The following is a 19,025-nucleotide window of genomic DNA, read 5'->3' on the forward strand; positions in this document are numbered from 1 at the left end:
TACGCGCGCGGCCTCGCTCACTGCTGATCCCTGTCTATCTACGTCACTTCTTAGAGAATTATAGCAGCATCTTTGTTGACATGGTGAAATATTGATCCAGGCATACTCAAGGGATGCTTTGCCATATCACGGAGATGATCAGATTAATTAAAAGGTACAGGTTCAGAATCTTAAAGCGCCAGTTAAATTCTTCTAAATAGCAGTTTAAAACATGTCATTATATGGCTTATAGCCACACAGGTGCAATTAAATTTCCAATTCTTACATGTTCACTTTTTGCTAGTCAAATGGAAGAGTGACTGCAGAAATAAAGCACAGTAAAAGTATAAGAACCATTACACTTTATCCCTGCAATTTCTGCATTTACCTTACCTAGTCAGCATGCAGTTGTACCATGCAGCATGCTATTCTGAAACTACAATATTTAATAGGCCTTTCTGCATACTGTAAATGTGGGTACTGACACTTTCTCTATCCATTTGACCATGCTGTAAGCCTATGGTTTTGTTTGCCATATTACTTCATTAAAAAAAAGATTTAGCCATGATAAATTAAGCAAATTGGTTTTATGCTACACTTGTGTTAAGTTTATTGAAAGTTTGCTACACTTCCTTGGAAAACCAGGAACTGTATCAAGTTGTGTACTTTGCATATTTAGTTGTTCCCTCATGTTGCAAGCATTCAAAATTCATTACTTAAATTTACCCATCAACAAATAGTGAAAAGAGAGGAAAAAAAAACAAAAAAAAACCCACAACAAAAAAAACAACAACCATGAATTCAAAGACATCTGTATGTGAAGAACAGTGTTGCAGTAGTACCTTGGCACAGACGTGACTTCAGTTTTATTACAATTTTTTCCCCCCTCCATCTCTCTGTCTGACAATCCCCCTTTGACAACCCCCGCTTTGGGAAATTTCATATATATTGCATTGTTGTGCCTTGTAAATGCAAGCCAGTTATCCTTCTTGGCTAAGTGCAACACTTCACTCAGCAAATTTTGAATTACAAACTTTCCCAAAGTCTGAAAAAGTCCATATGGAAAGCATTCATAGTATTTTTTCCACAATAAAGGATCTAGGACTTCAGTTCTAGACTTAGCAGTTAAAACAACAAATCAGAAGCTTGATGTATTTTTACAAGACAACATATTCTACATCAATTGTTCCAGTAGCTTCTCCAGTTATCATAAAAATAAAGGACACAAATTCTTAAAACCAAAAATAAAATAAAAAATTTTACAGCTTTCCTCAGGCAATTGTGGCAGTGAAATGAGAGGATTCATGCTGGGGTCAAACTTTCTGGGCTGAGTGTTTTAGTGTGTCTGCGTTTCTGGGCTTCAAGTGTCCAGTGTCTCTGCCATGTTGTTTGTAAAGGCAGAAGCGCCTTGGCAGCATTTCCTAGGAGCGTGCGAGTGAGCACAGCAGAAGCCTCAATAACAACCATCCTTCCAGGAATCATCTGTCACAGGACTGCAAGTTTTCGGCATTCCCAGAGACCTACTGTAAAAACATGCATTAGGAGCAGTTTGAACAGTAGTTTGTATTGTTTTGTTTTTTATTTCCCCAGATTTTGCTGCAGCTACAGAAAAATGTTTAAAGGACACTTCAGGTAAAATGTATTAACATTTGATAATAAGCACTGAAAATTTATCTGAGGGAAAAAAAAAAAAAAGATCTGTGACTTCTTGGTTCTTTATTTAGCAACATTTTGCTGTATAAAGCAATTACAAAACCTTTCTAGTAGGAGGTGGTCCTTCCTGCCTATGAACTCTTTTACATGCACACAGCACATTTAAAAGCATCCATGTCTATGAAAGCAGGGGCTTTGGAGAAACGTGGGATCAAAGTGGACAGCCACGTCTGGTGAATGCTGGCAAAAGCTGATTACATAAGCTTTAATTAAAGAAAAAGATAAACACAATGCTCAGTTTTTAGATGAGTGTGAAATCGCAAGTTACCTCCTAGGTGCCTGGCCCAGCCTGCCTCTGGATGTGGGTGTGGCAGACATCACACCTGCTCGCAGGCTTTGTCTGGGTCCTCCAGTAGTGGTCCTGCAGGCTGAGTACACCCCTCCATTAGTGGGCCCAGGTGACGGCACCCGCCGCGACCCTGTCAAATTCCCTCCCTGAGGACCGCTGGGGCATCTCCCAGGCTGTCGCGCTACAGCCATGGAGCCCACAGGGCTCAGGGCTTTCATAGGAGCACGAAGCGAGAGAGGCGACTGGCCACTCCCTTTCAGTCGGGCTGAAGACACACCTGTAGGAGCAGGGAGTTATTGGTCACTCTAAATGGGAGATTATGTGACTGGAGAGCAATGGATATTTCTAAGGCCCTAATTAAGATAATTTGAGTTTTTCTAACCTATACCTTCTTATTTTCTATACCTGACTACTTCCTGTGCTTCCCCAAACATGACTGTTAGGAAAAGAAAATTCTGTTTTTGATCTAACCATCATGGTCATGATTTACCGTTTAGCTGCTTCATGAATTGGAGAGAGTGGCACTGGGAAAAAAATAATAATAATTCAAAGGGAAAAATTCCATCTTCAAAAGGGTTTTAATATATATGAAGATAACTACATTACCTTTCAATAAGACATGGAGTAGTATTTAGTACACTATAAATATGTTAATATTTTATTCAGTAAATTCAGTTTTAGAATTAGCCATTAGAGGGAGACATTACGTATAAATTTCTTACTCGTCTCTACCAGCCTTCCTTGTCTCTACCATGATTTAGTACAATCCATTATGCACTACACTACCCCTCACCATGTATCCTATAGTACATTATGCACTCTTAACTCAGATTAACAGATGAGGTGTGAAAATTAGACACCTCCAGGTGGCTACAGAATGTGGATACCATATGAGGACCAGCAACATCCAATAACACCTAAGTGAAGGATTTGAGGGCCAGGTCTGTGAATTATGCTGCAATACTACTGGTTTGTACTCTCTACAGACCTCTGTTGTAAGATACAAAGAGGGCCCATTTGCACCTGGTATTAACATGCAATCCATTAACATGAAATCACAAATGGTCAGTCAAGACCATACCTGTTTACTTTTCACCTTTTCATGAGTCACAGCTGACCAGCTGTGTTTGGATTTTGTGCTATTCATAATACTTCTGCTAGCAGGTCAAAGATCCATACACATATTTATTACATCAGTACTAGGGCTCTTTGAGTGTTCTGAGCAGTTGCGGTTATCCACTGTAGTTTTCAGTTAGCAGGCCAGTTAGTTTTCAGGTCTTCGAGATTGTGCACAATGTGCCAGATGTTGATGTGTTTCCGCTGAGCAATGCGCAGGATCCATGAATCCAGATTAATACCAGGTGTAAATGGGCTCAGAGAAATTCACTGCAAAACCATGAAATTCCTAAGTGCCACACTGGTCCTGAGAGCATGTGAGGGGTGAGGCAGAGGGGGCACCGACCTGTGGGGGACTGGGTCAAGCGGGATATGCGACTGCCTGAGCTCTGCAGGTTAGCCTCCATGCTGCGGCTGTTTCTCACTGCCTCTAGGGAGCGCAGGCTGGTGCGTGGGGCCAGGTTAGGCATACTGTGCCTTAGCTCCACTGAAAGCCACACACACATACGCACAGGGTCTGCTTTATACAAATGGACTTGCGTCACCAGTCCAAAAAAAGGAGGGTTTAATGTGGAGCCCCTTCCTTTACATGAGGGCTCAGAGGCAGACAGTGGTAGCTGCGTTTGTGTGTTAATTCAAATGTATACTTTGGTGTACTTTAAATATTTCCTTAAACTGCTCTTGGCACAGCTAGAATTCTGAAATAGGAACATTTGACAATATGGAGGTTTAACATCTTGTTGAAGCCAGCCCATAGGCACCTTAAATATTCTCTACTTTGTGCCAATTTATCTAGTTTGTCATACATATAAGTATATGCCAATCTACACACATGCTCAGGATACACAGTAACATAACTGGAACTACAGGAAGCCCAAGCCGCAGATCTAGGCTTGTAAAACTTTTCACAAAGTTGAAATGAGAAACTCTGGGACCTTTTGGAGGGATATCTTTAAACATATATAACCAGCATATGGCAAACCACACATACATCACTGACAGCTGCCCCAGTGAAAGAAACGCAGATGTTTGATTAAAACAATTTTACACACAACTCACACAACACATTATTCACCTCTTCTGAAAAGAGCATCACTCATCTTGGCAGGTAAATGACATGCATTTTGTCTTTTTAGAAAGTTTTTTTTTTGTTTAATGATGAAAGAAAATCATTGTATAACTTGCTGTTATCACCCAAGATGCAAGTACACAAGAATCCTCTGAAATGCTAAATCACAGCACAGTTTCAGGGACACAAACTAATAGAATGGTGAAAAGAAATGTTTCAAAGAACGCACTGTACTTCATAACACTACATGACAGAATTTGACTGTCGACATCACCGAAATCAAGGATAGTAGCACCTGACCCCATGGTAGACATGATACACCAGTGGTACACAATGATGGTACATAATAGGACATGCTACAGCCTGTGGTTCAGCCTAGCATCAGCAGCTCACACACCTCCAAAAACCACAACAAAAGGACAATATAAAAGGAAGGGTAGCTTCCAGACTTTACAAAAGCTAGAACAAATTAAGAGCATGGATGTATGTGGTTAACCATTACCACAGCTGTATAACCTCTACACCATCAAAATATGCTACAAGTATACTACTCGATCTCCATTCTATCGCAACTTTGACAATGACCTTTTCACCTCGAAATGGAAAAGGACACTCCTCAGTATGGATGTTTATAGTTTTTTTTTTTTTTTTTTTTTTTTTTTTTTTTTTTTTTTTTTTTTAACCTAACCTTAATTTGCTTCAGTCTTGAACAGGAAGCTTTAAAATCAACAAACCACACTGTTCCATGCAAACAACACAAAGATGACATGGGTTAGTGTTATTATGTAAAAACAACCCAAGCTAAAACTCTTCCTTTCCTTTCTGAAAAACTCTTCCTTTCCTTTCACTTAGGGGATAAGAAACATATTTATTAAGTTAGCATATAACAACCTCAAACATCAGTTGCAAAAATGCGGAGGGGGGGGAGAGAAAAAAAAAAAATGATGTGTTGGGGCAAGTGTGTGAGAGAGTGTCTTAATGCGGCATCACATTGTACCCTCACTCCTGGCGAACTTGAGGAGCTCTGGACCAGGAACAGGCAGAGAGCGGGTGGGGGCGCGGGCGCGGGGGGCCCCTGGGCGGCTGGGCTCTGGCAGCGCACCAGGAGATGGGCAGCGGGGAAAGGCGGCGTGCCGGTGGAGGCGACGAGGCAGGGATGAGCAGCCATCCTCCTCGTCCTCCAAGCTGCGGGAGTCCAGCTCCTGGTCGCTGTGGGCGCCCCACCTCAGGGACTGCAGTGAGGCCGTGGAGCTTCGGCGTGATGCTGATGCCGAGCTGGAGGCATAGTCCTGCCGCAGACCTGTTAGCCAGAAACCCCCCGCCCCCCCCGCCCCATACACACACGCACAAATGACATTTCCATGAGCATTAATAATCCCACTTTCACTGAAAGTTCTACTCTTTAATCAGTGTCAGCTGTCACTCATTTGTAACTTTATTAGGTACACCTATCTTAGACCCATTTTATAGGTGTACAGTTACAGCCTGTAGGTCACCAGATATTGTACATTTAGCTAATAAACAGTCCTGTGGACAGAAACTGACCATTAATAGGACCTGGAAGAAATCCAACAGAAAACACTGTGGATGCCAAGATATGGATTATAGTCTCCAAGTGCATGCTCTATACAGGGTATTTAATGTTTAATATTTAACTGCTTCAAAGTCAATGAAAGACTTATGATTATATATAGGACCGAGTACTTCTAAATGAATATCTCTGGTCCTCTGGTACAGGTAATCAACAAATTTTCTTATCTAGGACTGTGCTTCTAAAATTACATAAGCTTTACATAACTACACCACTCAATTTCCATATGCCATGTATTAGATGCAGTGCACAGAGAGATCTGAGTAATAATGCAAGTGGGAAGCAAGGGTGAAGCAAAAGGTGGTGTCCGGACTCACTCTCTTCCTGAAGACGAGCCATGATCTGTACATCGGTTAGATCCTGCAGCTTGTAGCCCATGGAGATAGAGTCATCGGATGTGCTTAGCTCACTGTCAATGGACGATTGGGAGCTCAGGGCAGAGCGCATGCCGGTGTAGCCTACAAATCACAAAATGTACAACAGCAGGTCTGTCATTACATACAAATTCACCACCAAATAGGTGCATGCAAAGACACACCTGCACACAACTGTGTGTGTGTGTGCACGCACATGTATGTATGTATGCATGCATGCATGCATGCATGCGTGCGTGGTCACTAGAAGCAATACATTTCTCCCTAGTTTATAGACTGGTATAATTATTAATGCTTGAGATATTAAAAAAAAAGGACAATCCTTATACACAGTGAAAAATTGATATGAATTGTTGTGTGAGGTTTACTGTGTAAATCAGATGTTGGTCAGAACTGCACTCAAACGCGTATGTGTAAAATGTGTACATCACATACATTTAACAAAAACAAACACTTATTACTTTACTCATCTGTTAACTAAATATGCAAGTAGTACAAGTAATGGATTCTCTTGCAGTCTATGAATATACACTGTCCCTCCAGAAAACCCAGAGCACTGCATCAACACACTGTTTTGACCTTTTAATTACTAAATCACATTTTACTTTTACCCCTGAAAAGGTCACATGAACATTACAAAGAATAAATGGCATAAATTTACATTCATAATGTTGGAATTGTGCATATGTGCAAATGTATAATCACAGTAACAAATTATGAACACACACACAAACACTTTATAAATGTTTTGGCAGGAGTTGCAGGACTAAAATGGGTAAGATCATTATAAATACAGATTGGGAGATTCTCTGTGAGTTCTAAAGTTATACAAAGACTTACAAGCGTGTGCTTTCAGCAAAATTAGTTTTGATTTAAGACAAGTGTTGGATAAGAGTCAAGGATTTTGCTCCATTTAAATATTTGAGCTTTTTGTCTTGAATTATTTGCCATCATTTGTTAACCTCATTTTGAATTCAAATGTTAACAAACCCACTCCCTTGGATGAGAGCTTGCTCAGGAATGGCAGAAGGCAGGTGTGAATACATCTGCACGTCCAGTGAGGCAAAGGCTTTTGGAAGATGGCTTGGTGTCAAGAAGGGAGGCATTCTGACATTCTGCAGGAAGTTTAGGGTCAGACTGTTTGGGATATCTGGACAAATGATTGTCAGGAGAAGTCATAGGTCATTCCAACAGTGAGGCATCTTGAGACCATTCATGTCTGGAGTTGCTTCTTATCGAAGGGACTGGACTAGCTCAAAACTTTCTGTATGAACACTGCCATGAATAAGGAATGAATAATCAAAACATCCTCCAAGAGCAACTTCTCCCAACGATCCAGGAGCAGTTTGGTGATGAACAATGCTTTTTTTTTTTTTGCACAAGGCAAAAGTGATAACCAATTGGCTTGGTGAAAAAAAGATTGAAATTTTGGGTCCATGGCCAGGAAAGGAAACTCCCCAGATCTCAATCCCATTGAGAACCCGTGGTCAATCCTCAAAAAGAGGGTGGACAAACAATAACACAGAAATTGTCATCAACTCCAAGCACTGATTAGGCAAGAACAGGTTGCAATGAGTCAAGATTTTGCCCAGAAGCTGATATCCAGCATGCTAAGGCGAATTGTAGAAGTCTTAAAAAAGAAAAGAAGGGTTAACACTGTAAATATTAGGTCTTTGCTTAAACTAGATGCATTTTTCAATAAAAATGAAATACTAATAATTGTACATCACTATACCATATAAACATATGGCAAAAGCATCTAAACTGAGGCAGTAAACTTTGTGAAAACCAAAATGTCAGTTTCAAAACTTTTGCCCACGACTGCAAATAAGGTAATGAAATACTGAAAAAAGCCCTTTGTCATTGGCCTGACATTTTATGATCTAACCCAGAGGGACAATATATGCAAGAATAACCATGACCAAGAACTAAAATTTGAGAGTCAGCCATTTCTGCTGAAGTTGAAGGGGCAGAAAAACAAAACCAGAACTGGGTCACAGAGCTGGGTCATGAGCTAACAGAAGAGCAGACCTTCAGGAGGGTGGCTAAGGCGAGGTCAAGCTGGCAGGTTCTGGGTATTTAATTTAGAAATAAGTACAAAGACAAAGTCTGGAGAGCTCAGAAAAATGTGATTCTGGGTAAACAGGAACTAAGGGGAAGAGAAAGTCAGTGCAGTCCACTGACATTTATCATTAATGAAAGCTTCGCACTGTACAGCAGAGCTTACGACAATCTTATAGGAGGCTTTAGCAGCTTAATTATATTGGCAAAGAGGATTTTTGCTCACCACAGCTTTTATTGATGAGAGGAGTAATTAAAGTAGTAAGCAGCATTAAGTCCATCCTTGGACTTGAGCAAATTATCAACAGACTATGGAGTGGATAGTAAGGTCAGTGCTCTTATACAAGTGCTCAAGATGCCTACCTGCAGTTTTCAGAATTCAAAAATTCATGGGTAAGCCATAAAGAGGTGTGAGTGGTGGGGCCAATGTGGTCTTAAAACGGGCAAAGTTAACTCTAAAAATAAGGCAAATATAGAGGAGTATATTGTCTCAACCAATGAGTATAACATCTGAAAAAGGGGAAGAATGCACAGCTGACAAGGAGGTGTTTAAACACAGGTCAGGCGCTGCTCATGACCTGGGATGTGGACTTCCACCCTTTTGCAATAATGCTTGGTATAAAAGAGGTCTAAATTTAAGTAGACTTATGCATTGTCATTTATGAAGATACCCTCTCTAGACCACTGATCAAATTGAGTGAATGTCCATGTAACTGAACAGAAACACTGGCATGTAGATTAAAGCATATAAATACAATACATGGGCTCTTTGGCAAAAGAACACCTAGTGTCAGCATGTACAGTAAAAACCCAAGCAAAATTACACAAGGTCACACAAAGCAAGTCAAGTGTGCAAGTGTGAAAAGTTCTCATATACAAACAGACAGAAGTACAAAGTTTGTACACACACACACACACACACACACACACACACACACACACACACACACACACACACACACACACACACACACACACACACACACACACACACACACACAAAAAGGTACAGAAACAGCAGTTAGCCAATAATTAAAATTTTTCTTTCCCGTTGGAATGTAGCTACAGAACTACAGCAAAATGGAACCAGAAAAATATATTTTGCGGTTGAGTAATTAATTCTAATGAATCACCTGTGCGATCAACCTGTAGAGAATGCAAGATCAGTACTGTGATGGACAGCATATAATGAAAACACTACCACTACCACCTCCACTACCACTACCATTAATAATAATAAAAAAAATAAAATAAAAAATAAAAAAAAAACTGTCAGTACCTCCTCCTCTAATGTTTAGCCTTTAACGGACAAACCTGCTTGTGTGAGATACTCTACAAATAAATTAGTCACAGAAAGGCTGTTTATTCTGGACTTTTCTCACCATACTGTAAAGTGATTTGGCAGTCAAAAATATTTGCATAGCATATTATGTATGGCACAGGATCTCATTATTCTTTATAGATACACTCATGTGGATGCAAATCAAAAGATAAAAAACAAGTGTTTTAAAAATAATATGCTTGGCAGTCTGGGCTGACACCTTTAAGACTGCTGCAAGTCATACAGGGTTGTGTGTGTGTGTGTGTGTCCGTGTGTGTGTGTGGTGTGTACTCTCACAGGTCATGTGTGTTTACAATAAGGGAGGTGATGTGTGCAGAGCAAGGTCAGAAAGGAGAGGGTGAAGCACTGTGTTAATATCATGCCATACCTGAGCTGCCACAGGTTAGTAGGGTTTTGTTAGTTGATTTGTGGTACCCAGGAGAGAGCAGAGCAGTGCCTGAGGAGCCAGCCTCGACTGAGCCTGCAGGGCTTTGAGATGGGCTGCAGTACATGTTCCTCCATCGCGAGGCTGGGGGAAAGAGAGGAGAGTTAGCACACAAAGCAGCATCTGGCTTAGCGTTCTGTGCGCCAGGCCTGCGGGCATCACTCTTTCATTTAAACTAAGAAAACATGACAGGTCTTCACACAACTCAAGATTGTACAATTGCAGTCCTGAAAGGCAATCTTCTTTTATAACCATGAGCTCTCACTTCACATATCTATCGCAATATGGTCAAAGGGACTAAAAATACATCATTCTTTGCTATATGAGGATATGGTCAAATATAAAAATGAAGAAATTAAGCAAAAATGTATATATTAAACTAACAAGTGAATTAGGCCACAAGAATGTTTGGTCAGATTAGTTCCTTCCAAAGGTCACTTGATTTAATATGGTGTAAAAGATAAGCTCCATTTGTCTGAACAAACACTTGCCATTTCTTCCTTCCTGCCCTGACGACAGGCTTAAAGGCACTGTTCCATATTCTGTGGTCATTTATGCATATCTATATGCAGTTAAATGATAGAATTGTTTCAACTTCAGCTAATCAATTGACCATGCATTCAGCAGTGTTGGTGTGCGGACAGTAAGCAGAAGGACTAATGGAAAACACAATGTCTGTGTAGCTTTGGCATATGCTCACCTGCTGACGGGTGTCAGGGATGGAGACAGACACAGACACATGCACAAACAGTGCAGATAATGCAGTATGGTACAACAAGCTATAGGATAATGGCAATAACCACCTGACTGAGGCATTTGAGCACAAGCAGTTCTTTTTGATTTCGTCATTCAAATTAATGAAATACCAGAAATTTTACAATATGTGTAAGCTCTAAAAGTGCCTTTGTGAGGCAAGTACTTTGGTCCAAGCGGCTGATGAGCGTCCTGCAGGCCACCTCGGTCTCAGGGCTCGGGTGATCCAGCACCTTCCTGCACCACTTCAGCGGAGACTCCGGGCCCTGCTTCGTCAGCAGCTGCTTCTTAGGAGACACGTACAGCCTGTGGAGAATGACAGGAAAGGAATTGTTTGAGCTGGTCAGGTCAGAAGCTTCTCTGTCTAATGGGACCACAAACAACTGCAGACAGAGGAAAAGTTGAAGCAAAGCCTTCATTCACACAGGATGAACACCTGTTTACTGACAGCCAGCTATTAGAAAGAGTAAGGAGTTCCAAAGTACCTGGTCTAGGGCTGGGTGATACAAATTTACATGTAGATTTCTCATCCAAAATACAATATTGGACATATCATTTGCCCTGAAAACACCATCATGATTGAAGCTCAGCCTCACACCATTGATTTTACAGATTTTTTTTCTGCCATGGAATCCAAAAATTGGTCAATTTTGTTTAACAAAACATTAGAGAAGTTTTATTCCCCCCCCACCCCTTACTTCACCTATACGTTTTAGTGAATATCCAAATTGCAATGTAAAAGTTTCAACAATGATTCTTTAAAAAGATTAAATATATGGGAAAATTTGATGTATTGTGCAGCACTAACCTAATTCAGGATTCCTGAGCAGTACAAGCCAACTAGTTTTTTACTTTGGAGAGAACTTGATCGGGTGGTTTGTTTCCGTGTGGATTTTAAGCATTCCGATTTCTGCATTCCGAGCATGGCCGCTCGGCATCAGGCTCTGCACCGCTGCCTGCCAGACCAGCAAAAGTTGGAATGCACAAGCTCAAGAGGAACAGGCACCCATGGAGGGCCCAGACCTTTGGGATTAGGGTTGCTCTGATGTAAATCCAGAGTGGAGCGATAAGTAGCTTGTGGAGAGCTATGATAATTATGATGACGGAGGGTTCTCACTGTGACAAGGATATGGTACTGATGTCACATATCTAGTTTAAGAGGTTGGTCAAACTTGTCCACTTTTTTGATTCTATAAAAGGCCAAATGCTACTGAGAGCAAGCCAAGATGAAATTATAGCTATACTATTGACCAACAGTTAGGCCTCTTGTTCACCACAGCTTCCTTCCCTAAAAAAGATCACATGTAGTCTGACTGCAGCTGAAGCAGCTTTACAGTCGAGCCAAAATCAGATCACAGTGCACTTAAAGGATTATAAAACACTGCAGTAGTAAATGCAGTTACAGCTGTACTGAAGGATAAAACTGAGCCACCGTTGTTTTTCCAAAGGACTTTAGAAAAGCTGTTAATTGGCTACTGGAATAAAAGTGGTGACCATGGTAAATTAGGCTTATACACAATGAAGTACCTGAACATCCCCAAAGCAGATAAACTGTCAGGCCAATGCAGCCCCAGGACACATCGGGCAACCATGTATTGAATGAAACAAATGATTTAGTGGGATTATCCACATTCTGTTACAAGCCATTTTTGGATAATTCATTAAAAAATTATGAAGTGAGAAACAGCATGTCCATGTTTGACAGTTCTTTTACTAGTCGCAGTGGGTCAAATGCATCATTTCTGACCATAGTTCACATTAGGCATTTACAGCAGAACTAGGTATGCTTGGGCCAGTTCTTAACATTTTCAGTGTTATGGTTTGCAATGGAGAGCAGGCCCAGTATTAACACGGCACATCTGGCAAGTTAATACAATGCAGAACTAGGAAGAGAATTTAATGACCTGAATCATTTTCCGGCTTTCTACTACAATTCAAAATACTAAAGAGTAGTACTGGGCAAAAGAAATTGTGTCAATAAACGACAAGCTTTTGACATTTTTAATCCACAAGTATAGATATAGCAGTCCATCACAGCAGAAATAAATAGCCAGTCAGTCAGTCAGTCAGTCAGTCAGTTTTTAGCTGCACATCAAAGTACATATTTCCTGCCACAGTCCCTTGTTTGCACTACCAGCACTGAAGAAAGCTCTGAAAACCAGGAGGGGGGGGGAAAAAAAAAAAAAAAAGTGGAACCAGCGAGTGGCATTAAACATGAACTCACGATATTCTCCGAAGCTGATGAGTGTTGACAAAAATGTTACCATAGTCAATTTTATGGAAGTGGCTTGGATCTGAAAAGTGATGAAGCACAGATCATGATGGCCTGCAAAATATGACGTTGATCGGTACAAACCGAAACGGGAAGAAAAACAAATATTTTACAGAGGAACCACACCCACAGTGTGAAATTGCAACCCATGTTAGAGCTTCCATATTTTAGCTGCGCTTATGGTGCCAAAACAACAATACATCATGTCTTTCACGGCGATTACCCCACAAATCAATCAATCAATAAATAATGTTCATGTTCCCACATTACACACATTCCATTTCTGACAGTCTTTATTTCTTCTTAATTGAGGACAAAAGTGTTTATTTAATAAGAGTAACACTTTTGATACACTGATGCTAAAATTAACCTTTACAATTCTAGATTACATTTAAACTTTTTGTCAGGGTAGCCATGTCAAAATCTATAGAGCCGATGGAAATTCACAGCACAACTGAATAATAATGGTCAAACTAAAATAGACAGTCACTCAAAGTCTAATCTCACCTAGCACTTCACAATGTATAGAGTGAGTCATTGCTTTTACAATGTGGTAAATAAGTCAGTATCTTAAATATTTCTCCTTTCAGTCTTTAACTACAACTATGCTGGAAATTCATTTGTGATCTTTGTGAAGCTTGAGCACTATTATACTTCACACTGGCTGCCAGAGAATGTCGTAAAGTAGTAATAAAGTCATTCATTTTCAATTAGAATAAGTTGTATTTTTCTCTCTTTTTTTAAAAAGCATGATGAAAAAGACAATGACAAATGTTTTAATTTCTTGTCATAATATACATCAAGCAATGCGAGTCTACTATTGTAATCAAAGTTATAATCCATCCTAACTATTGCAGTAATCTAATGCTGATGGTGATGGTGATTTCATCATCATTCATCATAATGGAGTCAACTTACTGCTTCTTTAAACTGCACTTCACTTTACTGTAGTTGTAACAACACATTAAAAAAGAATATCAGAAACCCCATTCCATGTGTAAGAGTGCCTTAAACACACACAGCTGGGCAGTCTCACAGACCAGGGAGGGTGTCAAGAGAATCAAGTAAGGTCAGATGCTCTGTGCAAACAGAGGAGTTTCGACCTGTATCTCACAATCCTCTAGAGCAATCACTGAGGCAGGCTGACCTCGTCCACACAGCATTTAGTGGCAGCTTCAGTATGACAAGTAGTTGACATTTTGGGACAACCTGATGCAGACAGATGGAAATGACTCAAAAGGAGAACTAAAGTAAAATTGCCATTGTTGGGTTGTTATGGGTTTATTGTTATTAATGCACAAAAAATATGGTGTTAAGTACAAAACATTACGTTGGTTGTATGACAAATGATTAATAATGTGTCTGCAGTATTTCTCATCGCAGATCAAACAATTTGGTAAAGACTTAATGTAATGTGCTTAAAGACTTGATGGAATTACCCCCCCCCCCCCTTTCAAATGTGTGAGATCGCACAAACTTACACACATATACAAATGGAAAGCACCTTAGAACAATCATATCACACAAAATATTTTGAGTGCTCATTAATGCATTTGAGTCAGTGATGTAGTAGCTAGCAATAAATAAGACAGTGCAACTTTAGTCCAGTGATAGCTACTTTTCTCATTGCAACATGATCTACAAAATGCTTTCCTGTCACATTTCTATAAATTGTCTCCAACACGCTGACTAGTTAAGATAAAAAAAACAGTACACTATAATTACATCTTGCTTGAAAATTTACTACATAATAACAGTTACAAATAGTGAATTAGATAGCAGAATTAAACACCAGAAACTTACCAGCTGTCTTCATCTTCAGTCTCAGCACAGTCCTCCAAGTCGAGCACATCTACCTCATCCAGAGCAGACTTGTCCATGCCTGCATCACTTACGCCAAGTGTCTCTGAATCATAGTTTTCAGATGGGCTAGCCAGAGGCTGTCCCTGCATTTGCCCTGGCCCACATGCAAGACTCAAGAATCCAGCACACTGAGACAGTGCTCCCTCCCCCTCCTCCAGCCTTGTGTCTTCATGGACAGGAGACATGTCTTCACTACTGCTACTGTCCAATTGGGGGGACCGCTCAAATTCTCTACCAGTGAGGCTGCCGGTGTCCTCTGCATTGGCTGAAGAGTCTGCAGTGACCCCTTCGCACAGCGTCCGTTCACCACCATCACCACCCGCCGGGAGGCTGCTGTCAGGAGCCCTGAGTTGAAGCTTGCCCGTTCTGTTGCGCAGGGTCTGATTCTGGACCTCCAGGCGCCGTACAAGCTCCTGCAACTTGCGCACTTCCTCCAGCTCCATGCTTGCCATGTCCTGGTGGACCCCAAACTCTGACTGTGTGCTTGCCATAAGGCTGCTGGTGCCACCATTGTCAGCCTGCTGAACCACACTTCCACTGTCTGGAATCACCATTCTTCCACTCTGTGGAATTTTAAAGATATTAACTATGGGTTTGTGCATGTTCTGTGCACACACGTCCTCATACATATCAGATCACATGTTTACTCATATAACAGGGTTAAGAAGTTAAGCCATAAGCAAAGCTAGCTTTCCTGCTGGCACTTGCTTCAATTCTACAGTACATAATTCAAAGACTGTAAATAATGAGGCTAAATAAGTCACGCTCCGAAATTCCATTCAGATACTGATCAGAAATGACAATAGCTAAATTTTGTTGCTGCTTAACAAAATAACTTTCTCTAGTGCAAAAACAAAGAGTATATATCTTGCGACGGGATTACCAGTCAACTGCTTGAGCCATCAGACCCATAGCATTTTGAGACATCGCTGGTCAAGTTTTCACATTAACTATTTGTAAGAAAGTACAATTAAAAATACATCAAGCACTGGCGGTAGCCTGAGCCCCGGGTAAGCAACAGTAATAGAATATTTTTCCAGGGTAAAGTTAAGTGCAGAACCTTTATGATAAAAGGAAATACAATGTTAGCTTGGTAGCGTTAGCTAGCAAGCTAACCTAACCTACTTATCTACTTGAATCAGCTAATACAGCTAGCTAACGTTAAAATTAGGTAACAGATAGTGAGCTAGGTTAACATAGCTAGCTGTCTGACTGTGTTTAACAAATGGTAGTACACCAACGCTAGATGACGATTACTAATCGTAAAACAACGAACTGCACTTCTGAAGATGTTAATAGGTATATTACATATACTGTATATACACACACACTTAAGAGTTTTGGCTGTAGCTACATATTTTGCTTATTGGCAGAAAATAATCAGGTACCAGTATTGGTAGCAAGATAGCTAGTCTTAGCTGATAGAATGCGCACATACCTATACTTCTAGCTAGCAGTAAAAAAATTAAGACAGCGCAATGAGTAGCTAACCTAGCTAGCTGGCGTTGGTTGGTATTAGCTAGATAGGTTAGCACTGTCGTTGGTGAAGTGATTCGTGTAGTCGAATGACTTTACAATTAGTTAGCTTCATAATGTACTTTAACCACCTTACCTCGCCAACTGCTTGGAATTCTTCAATCAACGACTACCTAGTGCCAACATTTAAACATAAATATAGTTGCTAACTGATAATCTCCCGCCACAATCCTATAAACTAGCAACCTTTGCTGGTTGTCTAGTTAGCTAGCAGGCTAGCTTTCTTCCTAATTAGCCAGTTTATCGAGCAGTGAGTAGAATGACACCAGTTGAACCAATCAGACACAAATTCACGCCCAGTTTCAGGTTCCGAGCAGCCTACTTAGAGATTTAGCCCCGCCTGCTGGATTCTTCCAGTAACGTGTTCTGTGTTGGTCCTCCAAACTTGCAACAACCCATTTCATTCAGAAGATGGCAGTAATATTTTGAGTTCAATTTCAGTAAACGCGTCATCACTCGGAATGGGCGGGATATTTGTTTACAATAGAAGTGATCTCATTTCACCACCCATCCAGGAAAAAAAACAAGATACTGATGTTTAATTAGAAGACAGTTAACCTAGAGAATAGCATGGAGACTGATAATAAGATGAGTAAGGTAAACTGTTGGGAACACAAATTAGTTACACTGATCTGAAATAAGACACTATGATTTCAACACTGATTAAATATGAAGGGACCGTAATCCTAATGCTACAATGCACACTTACGAATGTAATCAATTCTGTGCCTACACTGATACCGATGAGATTGCCAGGTGTTTTATAATGATGAGTTTAAATGCATATTGCTCAAAAGACATTTTTACGAGCAAGTAATACACATGTTCATACGTGCATGCTGAACAGTGCACACCCACATGCGTTACTTGCGATGTGTTGGAACCTGCCTACATAGTCCATGTAGAGAAACCTGAGCTGCTGCAAACTGTTAACTAGCTCATGGAGTTAAATGAGGACAAAGAGCGAAATGTAGAATAATATACCGAGCAAACAGGTAGGTCAGTCACGTCACGCCCTAAAAACAACACTACTGCTAGCTATACAAATGCTCAATTAACATGGGCCCAAGAACTTAAGTGGCAGGCTTTCCTGTGACACCTTGCTAGTTTTTGCATGCATAATCTTTTAAGATGTCAGAAAAACCCTGGTCAGCTCATTTTACCAAAAAAGCACATTTGAACAAAGGTTTGGTTGGAAGACAACAGGCATTCTTCCATACTTGCTCAGTACAACATTATAACTTATACTGCACGACGCTTACTTTATTTGGATATGCAGACTTTGTGTAAAGGTGAAAATCAGGTTTGCTCACCAAAGCTCAATTTTGTTTTTGTATTTTTGTGTGGTGTTTTTAATTAGTATTTATTTCTACTTTAAAAATGTATAAAAGTGTAATGAACAAAATCCTTAGAACTGCACTAGAATTCAGACTCAACAGATCCAAAAGACTTGGTCTTTGTAGCAGTTTGCATGTAGCTTCTCAGACACCAAGCAACTACACTTACCCAAAATAAAAGAGCTTACAATTATGACTGAGTACAACTTGAGCATTAAGGGGCCAAACAGTGGCAGGGCTTGAACCAGCAACCTTCTGAGTACAAAGCAAGAACCTTAACCACTGAACTACCACCACAACTATTTCCCCTGATTCACCACAGATTGAGCAAACATATAAGATGCACTAGCAAGATAAAATTAGTAAAAGCATGATTTCCACTGTCCAGACACGCTCTGGGATATCAGTTGAGTTGACTTGCTGCACGTCTTGTGTAATAAGACTGCTGTGTAGAGGAACTCCTGTTACACACATTGAGTAACATGTAGTTGTTACAGATACATTTACCAGACATATCACACATGCAGCTATTTACATTACTTGAACACGACTACATATAGAATCTGTGAGTAAATGCTGTTCTTTTCTAAATGTATTTTAGAGTATTCTATTCTTTTCCACACTGAGCTGCTTGGAAATACAGTTCTGTAGTCTGGCTACATGCAAAAACATGCTCTGCTGCAGTCATGCCCAAGCAAGTCAACTATAGCAAAACATTCTCATTGCAAAGCTCCAGCTACATTCATCAACCACAGGTGAGTCTGTGTGTTTTCTGATCTACCAGAATTGACAAACCCTTCAGGGTAACCCAAATTACAAATTCCATAATACTGATATGTTGGCCTACTGATATATTTAATTTTATTTATTCTAATCAAGGCCTCTTTAAAAAAAACCTGGACATCTGAAGATTCAGACAGAGATCCTTACTGGGTGGGAAGGCTTGTCACTATATTTAGACTTGTTACTATCTTGTTTGGTCAACTTATTCACTATTGCTAAGAAAAAAGTGCCATTTTACATTGGCTTTTCAGGTTTTCAGATAATTTACTTGTATCATTATAATGGGTTGTATTGTGTTTCTGGGCTAGTCTATGCTTAAGTCCTCCCACAGCCAGAGGAGGATGGGCCCCACCTTTGAGTCTTGGTTCCTTTCAAGGTTTCTTCCTCATGCTCTAGGGAGTTTTTTTTTCTTGCCACCGTCACCCTTGCCTTGCTCACTGGGGGCATGGACTCTGATATTTGTAAAGCAGCTTTGTAACAGCTGTTGTAAAACTGGCTATATAAATACATTTGACTTCAACTC

The 19,025-nt window shown here is 40.3% G+C and overlaps 1 protein-coding gene across 3 annotated transcripts; it reads right to left on the bottom strand.

The window, feature by feature from the left end:
* Positions 1–560: 560 nt before the first annotated feature.
* On the bottom strand, positions 561–16,637 carry zgc:66447 (SLAIN motif-containing protein-like). 3 transcript variants are annotated; one of them, XM_027004929.3, is made up of 9 exons: positions 16,459–16,637; positions 14,787–15,409; positions 10,878–11,017; positions 9,902–10,042; positions 6,075–6,215; positions 5,164–5,466; positions 3,444–3,584; positions 1,961–2,258; positions 561–1,499 (listed from the first exon to the last, which is right to left on the bottom strand). In XM_027004929.3, exons 2-9 carry the CDS (start codon positions 15,398–15,400, stop codon positions 1,433–1,435), a joined length of 1,845 nt encoding a protein of 614 aa, XP_026860730.2. In that variant the 5' UTR covers positions 15,401–15,409; positions 16,459–16,637; the 3' UTR covers positions 561–1,432. The 3 variants fall into 3 exon arrangements, with proteins under 3 accessions (XP_026860730.2, XP_026860729.2, XP_081554678.1); XM_027004928.3 differs by having other exon boundaries at positions 561–1,502; positions 16,459–16,634; XM_081698552.1 differs by lacking the exon at positions 3,444–3,584 and having other exon boundaries at positions 561–1,502; positions 16,459–16,634.
* Positions 16,638–19,025: the final 2,388 nt, after the last annotated feature.

Source organism: Electrophorus electricus, chromosome 16 (genome assembly GCF_041902795.1).
Source record: "Electrophorus electricus isolate QZ-2024a chromosome 16, ASM4190279v1, whole genome shotgun sequence".
NCBI lineage: Eukaryota > Metazoa > Chordata > Actinopteri > Gymnotiformes > Gymnotidae > Electrophorus > Electrophorus electricus.